General features: G+C 40.9%; 2 protein-coding genes across 2 annotated transcripts in view; one reads left to right on the top strand and one right to left on the bottom strand.

The window, feature by feature from the left end:
• Positions 1-15020, top strand: part of nt5dc1 (5'-nucleotidase domain containing 1) — a 54833-nt gene continuing 39813 nt past the window's right edge. The window contains exons 1-6 of the mRNA XM_034579249.1: positions 1-386; positions 2390-2481; positions 4241-4312; positions 4397-4506; positions 4647-4726; positions 4823-4904. Coding sequence (XP_034435140.1) covers positions 294-386; positions 2390-2481; positions 4241-4312; positions 4397-4506; positions 4647-4726; positions 4823-4904 — 529 coding nt within the window. The 5' untranslated portion in view covers positions 1-293. The remainder of the gene's footprint in view (positions 387-2389; positions 2482-4240; positions 4313-4396; positions 4507-4646; positions 4727-4822; positions 4905-15020) is intronic.
• col10a1b (collagen, type X, alpha 1b) lies at positions 5022-10856 on the bottom strand. The gene is made up of 3 exons (XM_034579248.1): positions 10613-10856; positions 10067-10199; positions 5022-7403 (listed from the first exon to the last, which is right to left on the bottom strand). The coding sequence occupies exons 2-3, from the start codon at positions 10182-10184 to the stop codon at positions 5548-5550; spliced, it is 1974 nt and encodes a 657-aa protein (XP_034435139.1). The 5' UTR covers positions 10185-10199; positions 10613-10856; the 3' UTR covers positions 5022-5547.

The raw sequence follows: 15020 nt of genomic DNA, 5'->3' as shown, positions 1-15020 counted from the left end.
TCGCCTGTCGCCTCTCTACCGCCTCCTCCTGGCGCACACGAGCTTCAGCTCTTGGCGCCGAGCGGACAACTCATTGACGATCGCCGCTCAGTGGTGGTCGGTGCTGGCTGAGAGGGAACCGGCACGGGGGGATTCTTTCCGCGCCACGGTGAGCGAGGACTGAGCGTGGGCACAGCGCGTGCACAGCGCAGCCCCATTCTCTCACCCAGGCGGTGACATTGACTCATCGGTAGTGTGGTGCTGCCGTGCACGAGTTCATGTGTGTGCACTAGCGTCCTGCAGCTCCAGCTACAATGAGCGAATACTTCAGCCTGTCGGACTGCGATGTGATCGGCTTCGACCTGGACCACACGCTCTGCCGCTACCATCTGAAGGAGACCTCCAGGGTGAGTGTGCGTGTGTGTGTGCGTGATAGCGACAGTCATGCGGTGGCAGTGCCGCTTCGATCCGCCGCAACACATCTGAATTAAAAATAGCTCCGAGTTGTCGATAGGCTCGGCGGCCGCTCGTCACCTCAGTGTGGCCCGTGATGAACGGACACGGTGGGAACGCGTGTTGTTGTGGGTCGGTCGGTGGTCGCATGTAGACAGATGCGTGTGTGCGCGGACTGATGCTGCAGTCTCTCTGCGTGACTCACAGGTTGATGCTCTTTCACAGTCCATGTCTTCAAACCTTCCCCCCCCCCTCCGAGGCCTATTGGCAGCCAGCAGCTTCTCACATCACCATCCACCGTGATCGTACATAAAGAGACTGAACCACAGCTCAGCATCATGATGGGCAGTCTCATCTCACCTGGAGTTCACTCATGCTCTCTCATGTCCCATGTATAGTCCAGTTAATGCACTGCAGGGATCTCATTGTTTACTACTGCTGATACCATTTCTTTGATTTAATTGATACTAAATATTTCTCATAAAACTCAAGCAAGGGTCAATGCATATTGCAAAAATAAATACTAATTTAATGGGAGTCAAAAATGTATATAACTTGATGAAATCAAAATCTCCACAAATCAGATGGCAGCGTGTGATGTCTAGTGACTGCAGGTAAAGATGGTTGACCTGTCTCCACTTCCTCCCACTGGACAAAAATGAGGCCAACATATCCTGGACACGGGTGCTGCCATCTTGTGCTGGCGATGTCATTCAGGGCCAGACTGTGCATTCATGTGGTGTCGGAATAATCAGAGAAATGTCTTCCCGCCGAGGTAAATTCACGTGAATGCCATCTCAAGTTGGAACAACAACTTGGAAAAGCTGCGAAAATGTTGGTATACGTGTTTACAAGTTACTGATATCATCACCCATAAACCAATTAACATAATTTTACAATCAGCTCTAAATAGAGGGCTTTTAATACAAAGTCCAAACTGTATGTCCATCTCTCAAAATCCCCTAATATACACCTATACACTATATATTTTTTGGAAGGAAATGTCAAGGTGTTGTATAAACGCTCTAACACATAAATACAACACATGTTGTTCACAGTGTCAATGTTTTTCCACATTCTGACTTGAAAGCACATGAACACACAGAAGTTGGAACGAAGACTTGATAACTCTTGGATCCTCCGAGGATTACGAGAATGCAGTCTGTGCAGTAGTGATCGTGGAGTGCAGCCTCGGTATCAAGGTTCCGTGTGTACTTCTGCCCGACCAATCAACAGTCAGTCTCTGATGTCAATGATGATGTCTCACCCCATTTTTACAGCATCAAATAACTAATTATAATCAAACTTCTCAGAAACATGAAGACTTAAACATACATCAGTTTAGTAAGAACTAGTTAAAATGACAGAAAACATCTTTAGACATAAAACCCACTAACTCCCACTAACATCTGGATGTTGTTTTCAGTGTGAAATGGTACAATCAATTTTTTAATAATAAGCTATTTAACAGCTCCAGCTCCAATCAGCAGTGATGTAAACATGACACCGGGTGGATACACACATTTATATCCACTTTCATACATCCCAGAAGCAATGAAGGTTTGTCACTTCTGTCGGTAACTTCTGTTACTCCTCAAATTCCAACCGTTTGAGGAGCACTCCAACATTCTTCCATCGGTGTTGAGTTTGAAGAGACTCAAGTAAAAGATGCCATAGCACAGTCACTGCCCTCCATGGTGCTTTCTCTCTACTGTTTACTATGTATTGCAGCGTGTCTGTGATGTCGCAATTATCACACCTAGAAAGAAGTTTGAGTAAAAAAAGCGTTAATGAATTTTGAAAGATGTGCACTGTCAACATTTAGTGTCAAAGAAATTAATAAGGAAATGATAAGGAGAAATCATCCAGCATCGGCTTTGGTTGGAACAAGAACTTATATTTTTCATGTAATTTGCTTAATACTCAATCTGATGTTATTTCTTGTATGTGTTTGCAGCTCATCTATGAGAGCTTTGCCAGGTATCTAGTGGAGCATAAAGGCTATGACAAGGACCTGCTGAACCTAACCCCTGCTACATGGGACTTCTGGTGAGTCAGCAGCAGCAGTTTCCACAGCCTAGAGGGGAAGTATGATGTAAAAAGCTCTAATTAATACCTTAATGTTTCTCTTTCAGGGATATAAAAACTTTATTCATATAATACCCACGTCTAAAGCAATAACATTGGATTCCGTCTCTTTGAAATCTCCTAATATCTAATACATATGCAGCCATATTAAGCTGTGGAGGAACAGCCACAGTCACATTGAATGTGACTGTGGCTGTTCCTCCACAGCTTAATGTCAAACTTAATGAAAAACATTAGGTGGATGGATGCATGAATAATAATATGAATCATAATCATGATAGTAATTTTTATGATTATTATTTAATAATTCTATTGTTAAAATAATAATGACATTTCCCATCATCGTGGCATCATTTACACCATATCATTGAAATGCCCCATTTGGTTATGCTAAATAAACTCTAGGTCTTATTGTTTGCAAATGTTAATGCATTACTACACCTACTATATCACTTTCTGACTACATAGTGACATCAGGATGATGTCTTTCCTACCATATGATTATAAATGCATTTTTGAGCTTTGGGTCATTTCTATAGTCCTATAGGTTATATATATTTTGACTTCAGTGTCACATCTTAATGACGTCACTTATCATATGACATAATATAATGTGGAATCATTTTCTGAATCAATATAGCCTTTGTCGCTCGATTATTTTTGGAAATATCATGAATATTTTTTGTTGACCTTTGATTTATCAGCAAAAGTTAATCACCTGGAATTAAAAATATTGCTTCAAGTGACACTAATGTTGGGGTTCTTCAAAGACACTAAAGCTAGTGAGAGAGCAGAGCATGAGCCAGGTGTCTTTTTTTGCTCTGTCACCAGTAATGAAAAGACCAAAGCTGTTAAATTATTGAAATCAAGGGGCAGCAGATAACCAGCTATTATAAGTTCTTGAGGATATAGGTTACATTTTTTTTTATGCCATTTGTTTTTATTTGTGTTCTTAATCTGTATAAAAAAGCTCTGTCCTGTAACTTGTAACTCGTTTTGTCTTGAGTGACGTTCCTGTAACATTGTGCAGCTTTGGAGAAAATGTAAAAAGTTATTTTAATAGCCCATGATACAGTTAATGTTTACATTAAAGCAAAGTTACAAAAATCTTTGTGTATGCTGTCAATTATAGATCTTATAAAGAAAGGAAATGGGAATCAGCCAAAACTGCAATCAGTGAGTCAGCCTTAAAAAAGAGATACAATGGTTAATGCTCTAATTATAGGCCAGGCAACAATGCCAACACTGATGAGATGATGAAATATGGATTTTATTATTTTGTTTGTAAGTAATTTATATATTTTTTTATATAATAAATAGTTTTAGGGTTTATGTGACACTAAACCACATCATGCAGATTTGACGTGATTTAGTTTAGAGTTGGTTTTGGAGGCTTTTCTCTGTCTGAGTTGCCTGTTGACCAGCAGTTTCTCCATGCTTTCAGTTTTGTGCTAAGCTAGGCTGCACACATCTAGAACCTACTGATGGTCCAGTGGTCCCTGACCCTTGGGCTTGTGAACCTTTAAATTTCATCTAAATAATAATTTCATCTCGTCAAGTCGTTTAGTTTGACGGAATCTTAAAGGCAATGAGGTGATATTGTCTGGCATTTTTGCAAGACTATATCAAATATAGTAAATATTTTTGTTCCATGCTAAATACAGGACAACAGTGGTGATATGGATTCCTGTCTTTATAGTTTCCTAACTTTTGTGTCTAGTTTTAAAGGACTAGTGGTGGATCTGGAGGATGGAAACCTTGTGAAGTTGGCTGAAGATGGAACTGTCTTGCGGTAGGTTGCTTTTCTCTCTTTGTACAGGTTCTCATTGTTTTCACTGATTGAGTGCGATAACAGTTTTATTTCTTGTTTGATCAGAGCGACACATGGAACCAATGACCTCAGCATAGAAGAGATAATCAAACATTATGGTCCTAAACGGGAGTGGAAGCACTTCAACAGCCTCAATACCTCCTTCACCAGATCTGGTATTTTTATATCCTTCTTTAATACCTATAGCTGTGTGCTGTTGGCTCTTATGTCAGCTAATGTGTGTTATCTGGGATTTTTTTTTACTTCACCTTTCACTGGATTTCATTGATTTACTTATCTATTTTGCTCTTTGCAGCAAAGTACTATTTCTATGACAACTACTTTGATCTACCTGGGGCTCTTCTCTGTGGAAGAGTTGTGGACATGCTGCACAAGGTACTTTATAATTTAGACTGTGTGGCTTCATATTAATGTTTGATATTTCCACTTGGAAAAACATATTAAAATCTAACTATATATTCCTGTTAACAGCGAGGAAATGAGGTGAATTCCGACTTTTGGAAGGACATGGTCGCTGCCATTGACCACAATTACAACACATCTGCATTCAAAGGTATGCTGTTCATTCCAAAGCATACACAATTGTTTTAGTTTATTGCTCACCACTGATGTCTTCTTGTCAAAGACCCCCACTATAAGGAAGAAAAACACACAATACACAGGGAGGATCTTTCTTTTTCAGACTAGAACTTTTATTCTGTGTATTGATCAGTAAGTGGTACATAACTTAACACATCCAATGGGACATAGTTGTTTTGAAAAATATGCAGTTGAAATTTCTCATTCTGTGTTTTTTCTAGTCACAGTGCTTGTGAGAATGTGCTGATCACTAATAACATATAATACAACTGTTTTGTTTGTATTTTGTATGTATATTACAGGAAATTTAAAAAAACTCATGAAAAAAACCAAACACAAATAAGACATACTGTAAATGTTACAGGCAGTTGTAAAGCACCACTTGAGATATCTTCCAATATTGTTTCATGATTCCTAAATCTGCCAAGGAACACACAAGATGAACTGGGAAATGGGATGAATTTGAATTTTTCATAATAGTAAATATATGAATGAGGCAGTTAAAAGTTTAGATTTTTCTTCAATACAAAATCTCAAATTGGAATCTTGAAAACTGATCTATTTCTCTGAGTAGTTCAATGTATGTAAGGTTTTGAGGTGTACTTGGACTTGTGAAATCACGTTGAGGCAATCAAGAACCCAGAGAAAGTGCAGTGAACATTATCTGCTGCAAATATACCATTACTCTCCTCATCAGGGACCTGTACATAGACTCTGTCACCGGGATGCAGCATAACCACAGCACTGCCTGACATCTGATCCAGGAAGCCCTTGTTGTACTCATCGTAACTGAAAACAATAGGCTCCTCGTTTTTGTAGAGAGCCACCAATGCGTTTGCACCATTGACATGAACATGATAGCTGAAATAATAGAGGCCGGGAATCTGGCAGGTAAATACACCACTGTTGGCATCATAATGGTGCTCCCCATTGTACAGAACCTGGTTGAACTGAATAGGAGTTGCCGCTTCGGGATAGGCCCTGGTCAACACAGCACTGAATGCAGACATGGGTGCCTTCATCATCTCATGAGACATTACAACCTCATGGGACTTGACTGGCATGCTCTTCTCATGGTGGTAGACCACCTCTCCTGGTTGGCCAGGTTGACCAGGAGGACCAGCTGCGCCTGGAAGACCATCATGACCCCTTGACCCTGGATTTCCAGGTGGACCCTGAGGACCAGAAACGCCCTTAGATGTGAAGCCAGCTGGACCAGGTGGGCCGGGAAGACCTGCATGACCTTTAAGTCCAGAGGGGCCGGCTGGACCAGAGGGACCTGATTGTCCCATGGGTCCTGGTCTTCCGTTCTCACCACTCTTTCCTGGTGCTCCTGAGGAACCTGTGTGTCCTTTAAGTCCTGGGGCGCCATTTGAACCAGGGAGTCCTGGAGCACCACCATGACCTTGTGAACCCTTTGGACCCTGTGGACCATTGTGACCTGTACTTCCTGCAGGGCCTACTGCTCCAGGGGTACCTGGTTTTCCAGTGAAACCTTGAGCTCCTTGATCACCTTTGGTTCCTCTTTGGCCTGGGGCACCAACCATACCAATGTCACCTTTGGGTCCTGTTGGGCCTGCCTCACCTTGAAATCCCCTTGAACCTTGTGGACCACCTGGGCCTATGGAACCTGTAGAACCTGGGTGACCAGTAAAACCTGTTGGGCCTGGCTCTCCTTTTTGACCAGTGGTTCCAGAAGTGCCAGGGGCTCCTCTGTTGCCTGGAATTCCAGATTCACCTGTTTTGCCAACACCTGGCATGCCAGGGGAGCCTGGCTGACCAGCTGGACCCTGTGGACCTTTAGGCCCTATAGGTCCATTCATACCTGGGGTACCATTTTGGCCTGGCTTTCCTGATGCTCCTGTGCCTGGAGCGCCAGTGTGACCCTTTGGTCCTGTCATACCCATTGGCCCTGAAGCACCATCTCTTCCTGGCATGCCACCCTTGCCAGGCTCACCAGAATAGCCAGGGGCACCAGGTTTACCAACTCCAGGTTTCCCTGGCATACCAGAGGGACCCATTGGTCCAACTGAGCCTGGTTGTCCTTGAACACCAGGAACTCCAATACCTCTCTCTCCTTTGTTGCCAGGAAGACCAGGAATACCAGGATGTCCCTTCAGGCCAGACTCTCCTCTTTGTCCATTTGCTCCAGGACTACCACTTGGTCCAGGTCTTCCAGCAGAAGAAAGTCCAGCAGGTCCGGGTGTTCCAGATGAACCAGGTCCACCTCTGGGCCCCATTTGTCCAGGTGCCCCATTTGCACCTCTGTCACCAGGCATGCCAGGGGCACCTGGTTTTCCAGGGCCACCAGGGGTACCAGGTTTACCTGCTTGAGTGAAGCCAGGGGGTCCAGCGGGTCCTTGTGGGCCTTGTGGTCCAGTATGCCCTACACCACTTTGTCCAGGAGATCCAGGTGGTCCCATTGGGCCTGGTTCTCCTGGTTCTCCTGGAGGACCTTGCTCACCTGCAACGGCTAGGGAAGATAGAAATATAGATGCATGTGATATAATTATTTTGCTAATATGATGTACAAGTTGATTATGTTGCAGGACATCTAAGATAGATATATTTAGTTTATCATTGGATTTGGAACTGTCAGTCTGTTTTGCCAAATCATTAGCTTTGAGTGTAAAAAAGGATATTGCACAGTATTTTTACATGATACTGTATGTAGATATAGAAATTACAAACATACAAGAAGCAAGGCTTATAGTACTTAGTAATACCCAAATGGAGTGTATATGATCAAGAACATTTTTTGAAACATTTATCTGACTCCACGTACCTTTTGAATTTTTATTAGACATAATTTTATTATACATAACAACTCCCTGGTCCTTGGATAACCCAACGTTTGGTACTCTACTCCCTAAAACAACAAACTGATATAAAACACTTCTCCCTATGATTGTGGTGTAGGGTGTGGGGACAGGACTCCTTCTTCTCCCAGGATAGTATTCACAGCACCACCAGTCTGCTGAAGTCTGCTGGCGTGAGACTCAGTACACCAGCTTCTGTGCATTTCAGTTTAATTTGCCTGTTCGATACTGCACCCTTTAATTTCCTGCACTGCCCATGGCCATGAATGTAGTGGTGGTCAAGTTGTCAACATTAATTTGATGCATTTCCTGCCACATAGCGAAAAGTTCATGGGCAAGGTCAATTGAATGCATGTCTTTGCACAAATCTGGTACATAATGTCGATTTCCTATTTTACTGGAGGTTAATGCTCACAAATTTATATGTAGCACCATAGTCAACATAAGAACAATCCTTTTTCCCTTTTACTTATATATTACAATAGAGGGATCACAGGGTTTTAACAGATTGGGAACATTGGGACATTCAAGAAGTTTTCTGATCAGACCGTTTTATTTTCAGTGTCTTCAATTTTTTTTAAGTTTTCAACTTTTGAAATTAATCTTAGTTGCTAATTTATTAATTCTAATATTTTTGTACCACGCACAAAAGCATCTGTGACAAAGTTGCTATTGTTGCCAAAAGAGACCTGACTCAAACAGTAGTGTTGGCCTCTCTTTTGAAATGGTGTTTTTCCGAGGAAACTGCTTTGACAGGGCTGTCATTTTCAAACCACATACGGCTGTGCCTGAAATCCCATGAGGGAATAAATGGGCCAGAACTGGACCTTTTGGCAGCCTGGAGGTGATACTGACCACAGAAGCTGAGCCAAAACCTTCAAAGTACTACCATACGTCTACTCATTGTTCTACCAAATTTCACTCTCACTTTGGTTAAGTGTGAGTAGTTTTTTTGTTTTTCATTTGTTGGTTTGTCTATTTTTTTGGAAGAAATTTGCTTTTTTCTCTGCAGTGTGAAGTTATAGTAAATTTGCTGTGGTGTGTTGGATTTACTGTTGTTTCTCAGCATTCTGTGCTGTTTTCATCTTTTATTCATTCTCATTGTATGGTGTGATTTTTAAAACCACAAAGCAGTTTGTTAGGGCGCGCCTGCTACGTGGTAGCAACATCTGTCTTAGAGATTTGAGCTCTCATTGTCGACTTAATGTTGTGCTTTTTTATACACAAAGGCAGCAGTCAAACCACATCAAAACCTCTTCAAAAGCAAAGCTGGAGAAATACATTCTCAACCCTTTAATGTAAAATTTGAATATTTTTTTAATTGGGTTATAAAATACAGTGTTACACCATGACCAAAGTTTATTTTTTATTACAAATGACAAATTCCTTCTTAAACTATTATTTATCCAGGGCACAAGTGCACTTTTATAGCTAGTCCTGCCCTCTCAGTTATATACAAATCGACACATTCACAGCAGTTCAGCAGTTCAACCGAATCCTTCTACTCTCAGCCTATGAGACACTGGGAGGGACCTGCTGGGTGTGCACCTTGCTGACAGTTGATGAGGGAGGGGCCTCTAATTTCTTGCCAAGATACATAAGACTGAATTTGAGCACAAGGTCAGAGGAGTGGTGATGATAATGATGATGATAAGTGTCATGATGACTTGAATTTACAGTTAATTAACAGAAATGCCTTGTTTTCCTTGTTGGAGGTTCACATTTTCAGATTAGGGATTCAGGCTATGGGTGTAATGGGACTTTTTTCTGCGATTGTTAAGTCATTTCATGGAGAGTGAGTTACTAGTATTTTTTGAATTACATTTTAACATGTTTCTGTTTTCATCCATATTGCATGTAAAGCACTTTGAGCTGCATTTCTTCTATGTAAGGTGCTTTACACAAAATATTATTCAAAAGAAGGCTATAACTATATTTCATTTGTTGACTGTTGTAGAACATCTTTGGTGTGTACCTGCTGTCTTTCTTGTCAGCATCTTAATCTTAAGTGTCACTTTTATTATTTCATTCATTGAGATTTATTTGAATATTTAAACAAAACCTGATGGGTTATGGAGCTGATGCACTCTACAAGCAGTGATTTTGAATTAAACAATGTATTTGGAAGGAGTTTAATTATTTAACTAAAAGTAAAGAAAATATACAGGATTTCTTATCCTTCCAATTGACCCCAGTTAAATTTGAACCATCTCTGTTTGTATAAATGAAAGTATCTATCTTACTACTAGTGTACCTGCATTGTTCTAACTTGATTTAACCTGAACAATTATTGGTTGAACAGACACACTTGACTCACCATGGCTCTTGACGGGGTAGGGACCCTTGTTCACTCTCGGCACGTGGTGGTACCTTTCAGGGGTTGCCGCGGCCAAAGCCAGGAGGACGAGGAGAACGCTTGTTACCCTCAGATCCATCTTGTGAAGCCAAACCTGCAAAGACAAAATCCAACTATGAGGAGGAGCAGTGATGTTGGCCTCAAATGACAATTAAAGGAGCGTGAATGATAATATCAGAGCTGCTTAGCCCATGTGTCACTGCATTTCTCATATTCTTGAAAGTGATGCAAAATGAGGACATGGCTGAAAATAATGGTCATACTCATGCAGTTCTGAGCAGCTACAGCTACACCTTTTGTCAAAAGTGTTTTTTTTGTCGCAGCAGAAGCATTGTTATCTTATTTTCTCTCAGTGTAAACTCAGCCATAGCACATGGCTCATTACACTTGTAATTCCATCAACCGGCAGTGCTCTACCACTGGCCCTCTCCTCAGTGAGAGCCTGGCTGCAGCTGGGATCTCCTTTCACTGCACTAACCTGAAATCAAACACAAAAAGCCATCTTACCGTGTAGGTTTACGCTCCAAAGAAACAGTTGGGGGGGGTCGGGGGCCTGCTGTCCGAGTGCCTTGCTGTTATATCCTTGGTTGTGGAGTCTGTCAGTCTGAGTGGCAGCTGCTGCTTCCCAGGGCACTGGGCTCAAGGTATTTATACTGAACCACTCTCCAGTATCTTGAAGGGTCTACCTCACGTGGAAGGCCCTCCCTGCTCTGATGTCATCTTTTAATGATGGGTGCCATGTCCTCAGGAGGCAAGTCACTTCAGGGTGATGGTCCTCCCTTCTCCTCCCTGCCCTCTTCTGCTTCATTCTGTGTGCAGAGAGCAGCCGTGAGGAGACTCTTGTCAGATTCTGTTTGGTGACATTTTACAGACAAGTTAATTTCATGATTTATCTCTTTCAGATGATAAATAGTTGAGATTGTGGCAGACAGTTTGTGCAGTTCTCAAAGTTAGCCTAGTTTATTCAGTCTTGCATCCTACACTTTGATCTCTGCGCTTTTTATATATGAGTCAGATTGCTTAAACTGACAGTGCTACTGTCCCTTTTTTAGTATTTTTAGCTGCTCAAACATACAGAAGTTGTTTGTGTAGTCTAAAGACATAAAGTAATTGACCATGTGGCTTGTGACAGGTTGTTTTTCTGGAAAAGTAAAGACTGTGTGAGTGTGACAATATTTTCCTCCAGTCTGAAGACCGTGCAACAGGCAGGCTGTGGTGGACTATATGTACCAGATGACTATTTTCACTCAATTTTGGTTAAATCTGAGTTTAAACTTAGCTTTAAATAGATACCTGAAAGTGTTAGAATCTCTTTTTCAAAGAAACTGTAGGTCAATTTTGGGTTTGAAAGACAGCAGGCAGTGTTCACCAATTAAGATGTATTTCTGAACTTGCCACCAGCTCTATATTAAATATAATAAAATATTTGCATAGTAAAGTCTTAAATCATAATGATGGCAGGTTTATGTGTGTGGATTGTCTTTGTGATTTTTGTCAACCACAGTTCAGCTTGAAGACACTGGGAGGCAGAAGTGAGGTTTTGCTCTTTTTGCTGTGAGAAGCTGCAGGTCTGCACTCAGATTCACAGTGTAATAGCAGTTGAGGATTCGGAAATCCTTCTGCTTGAGGCCTTACATTTGTGTTTTTCAATACCAGCCAGAATTAAGATGCTACAACTAGAACTTCTGCATTTTCTGAAGAATAAGCATTTCATTACATTTGCTGTTGCCATTAACAACTGATGCATAAAAAAAGAACGTTATCGTAGTTAAATCAAGGGACATCAAAGTATCAATCAAAGAAAACAATATCTGACCACACGGTGGCGCTATCGCAACAGTTTTTGACAATGCAAAGCACATAGTCTGCCAAATTTAATGTTCGGAACTAAGTCAGTTTTTAGCGCTCCTAATCAAAATGAATTACTCATTATGAGAGATATGGATTATCTGCTTATAACTTTGTCATGTTTATTATTTTGTTTTTTTGGTGTAGCACACTCGAAAGGTGAAATTGAGAAATCCGGTAGCCTTATGTAGCCTTACATGGTATACACTACGTTTGGTGAAGTTTGGATGAATGATAGTGGAGAAACTTTTATGTTTCTCACCAGAAAACTGAGTTTTTATCCTTGAGACTTTAAAAAAAAACCCAAAAAGCTGAAAAAAACCAGCTAAGAATTAAGGAATAATGAGAAAAACACAAAAAGAGAAAAGTGACATTTGACAGTTGTATAAATCTTGACGGTTGAATTTACGATCAAATGTTGATTTAACACATATACAGTAAATAACAGTCCGAATTGTTCCACTTTGTAATAGAGCTCTGGTTTGGGAAGAGCCTTCCCTTTCCTTCCCTTAGGCCATATCTTTTAAATTGCCAACGTCTCAGCAGCCACAGATGAGCACTCAGTGAGCTGTGGGCATCTTTGGTAAACTCTTTGAATTAAATGACAGAGTATTGTGGGGGGTGGAGTCGACATTTAACAACTTTCTAAGCTGCAGATATGCCACTGCATCTCACTATGAAAGTGGCTGTGACCGCATTGTGTTCGTGGCTGCCTTTTATTTCATTTGGATCTTTTCTTTTCTTTTTTGGTGTGTCAAAATTAATGCCTCTCTATCTAAATCTGGCCACTGGTAGCTTAAATGTAAACGCTCACTTAGATTCACATGCTGTTACTGGATAAGCTCACGCTGCTCACGGCAAAAAGCAGTCAGAGTGCATAAACATGTAATTAGGAGTGGAGACGTATGGGAAAGCAGAACTGATGGAGTGATATGGAGTGGTCCTCAGTCTCTTTTCACACGTGGCCTGATGGCAGGGTGGGTGGTATTACAGGAAAGGGTCTGCTGTAACCATTGTTTTGCCCCTCCAAACATCTTAACATTCCACCGCTGCTCTCCAGACATGACTTAATGCTCCTTCAGTGGCTTTAATTAACACTGGTGATGACAGGGGTTTGTCCCCCAACATGTTCTCTGTTTTACACGTTGTCTTGATATGTATAGTATGTATAAGCAAAAAAAATCCTGAATTAAAGTTGTTTTGCTCCTTGGTCATCAATGGACGGAAATTTTACATAGTTGTTAATCATTTTTCAAGTGTTTGTATTGTATTTGTGAGACACCTCATGAAAGGAAGTTTGAAAATATTCTACCTTTTTCGTTGTGTTTTGGTTAAATTTTACACTATCTGTTCACCAGCTAGTGCCTAACTCTCAGCCCCTTTTCTGAATTGCCTAAAGCTCACTGTGGGTTTATAGAGCTTTCCCTTTGACCAAAATTCCTATTGGTCAGAAAAGTGCTATATAAATAGTCTTTTCGGCAGTGGAAGTTACAGACTAACTACCCTCCCCGTTTTCACAACTTGTGACTTGCCCAAGTCATGAATGAGACTGCTAGGTGTAATGCAAGGTCTAAGTTAAACTTATGTAGACATAGGGGATCCCCCTCTGTGTTCATGACGAGCGAGTGGGGGGGTTGATTAAGCTTCTAACGCGCGACAGACGCAAAAATGAAAAGAGAACAAATATCTCCTTGTGAAAAAGCGGTGTCACACACATAGAAGACACTGACAAATTGGATTGGATTTACGCTATTCATGATTCATTGATGAATAAGGCTATTAGGAGTGAACTCAGTTCACTGGACGAAGAGAAGGTATGATTTCAGTCGGCCAGGATTTTCTTTGGTAGACTATAGCCCTAAAAATACTTTATATACTTGGCATTTCTTTTACCGCAGTGTGTTGTTGTGATTAGCATCTATCAACAGATAATTATCAGGTTGGCTAGTACTGAACGGTAGTTGACGGTTTATTCTTGTCCATGGAAACAGTGATTGAGGAAACAGTCTCACCACAAAGGTCTGTTAGCTGTTGCTGGACTTTCTATCTCTTTATTCTCATGAGCAGATGGAGTTACCCAGTTGACACAAAAGTTCTAGATTTGTTTCTTTCTAAATATTATCGCAAAAATCGAGGTGCAGAGTTCATTCATGACTGTGGAAATTGTCTCCCAACAAGGTCCTTTTAGTGGCTGATCTGTAACTTGTGACCTAACCCTAACCCTTGTGAAATTCTGTATTTTCATCTTGATTTTTATATTTTCTGTTTTTGCACTGTCTTTGTCCATTTGACCCAGAGATTTGAGGATGCCATGGTGCCTGAGAGAAAAGGGAGAATAATTGAGGGAGAGTGGAAAGCAGGAGCTAAAGATAGTGTTTGAACTGGGAAGTGACGGTGGCTTAGATTTTACGTTTTAATAAACCAAATACGCCACTAAGAGGCACTTTGAGCTTTATGAATGGAAGGACTGAAGCCGGACCTCCTGGCTGAGAGTTGGCTGCAATTACAGGGACCTAAAGACAAAAACCATGGCTGGAAGCTTGACCAACCTGAGGCTGACTGTGATTCAGAATAGCAACCAAAGGCCCTTACTGCATCCTTCTGCATTTTGTTTTCTTCTTTCTGCATGACAAATCTCACCCAAGAGAGTCATTATAAAATAATAGAAAAGCTGTTCTCAGAGAAAAATAATTGAAGCCAAAGACGCTAATTATTTTTTGCTACCAAATCAGATTTTGCTCTCATTTTAGGATTTATTTTAGGAGCAGGTAATGACTTACTTTAAAGTCAATTATCTTCAAAGCTGAGTAAGTGCTATAATGACCAGTAGTTTTCTTTTTACAGTACCTCCAGCATTAACTCATATTCAGCAGATTTTGCAGGGGTGGTGTTGCAATCTTTATATCCCAGCAGCTCTTACACATCTTCGACTATAATATGATCCGATGCACATGCCTGAAATGGAAACTATGGACCAAAACTGACAAAAGCCAGTAAAAAAATATTAAGAGAGTCAAAAATTTGTAACATTAATTAATAAGTAAAAGTTAAACAACATTTTTTTAGT

The sequence above is a fragment of the Hippoglossus hippoglossus genome, chromosome 24, assembly GCF_009819705.1.
Source record: "Hippoglossus hippoglossus isolate fHipHip1 chromosome 24, fHipHip1.pri, whole genome shotgun sequence".
Classification (NCBI taxonomy): domain Eukaryota; kingdom Metazoa; phylum Chordata; class Actinopteri; order Pleuronectiformes; family Pleuronectidae; genus Hippoglossus; species Hippoglossus hippoglossus.
This window is presented reverse-complemented; position numbering and strand designations above follow the sequence as displayed.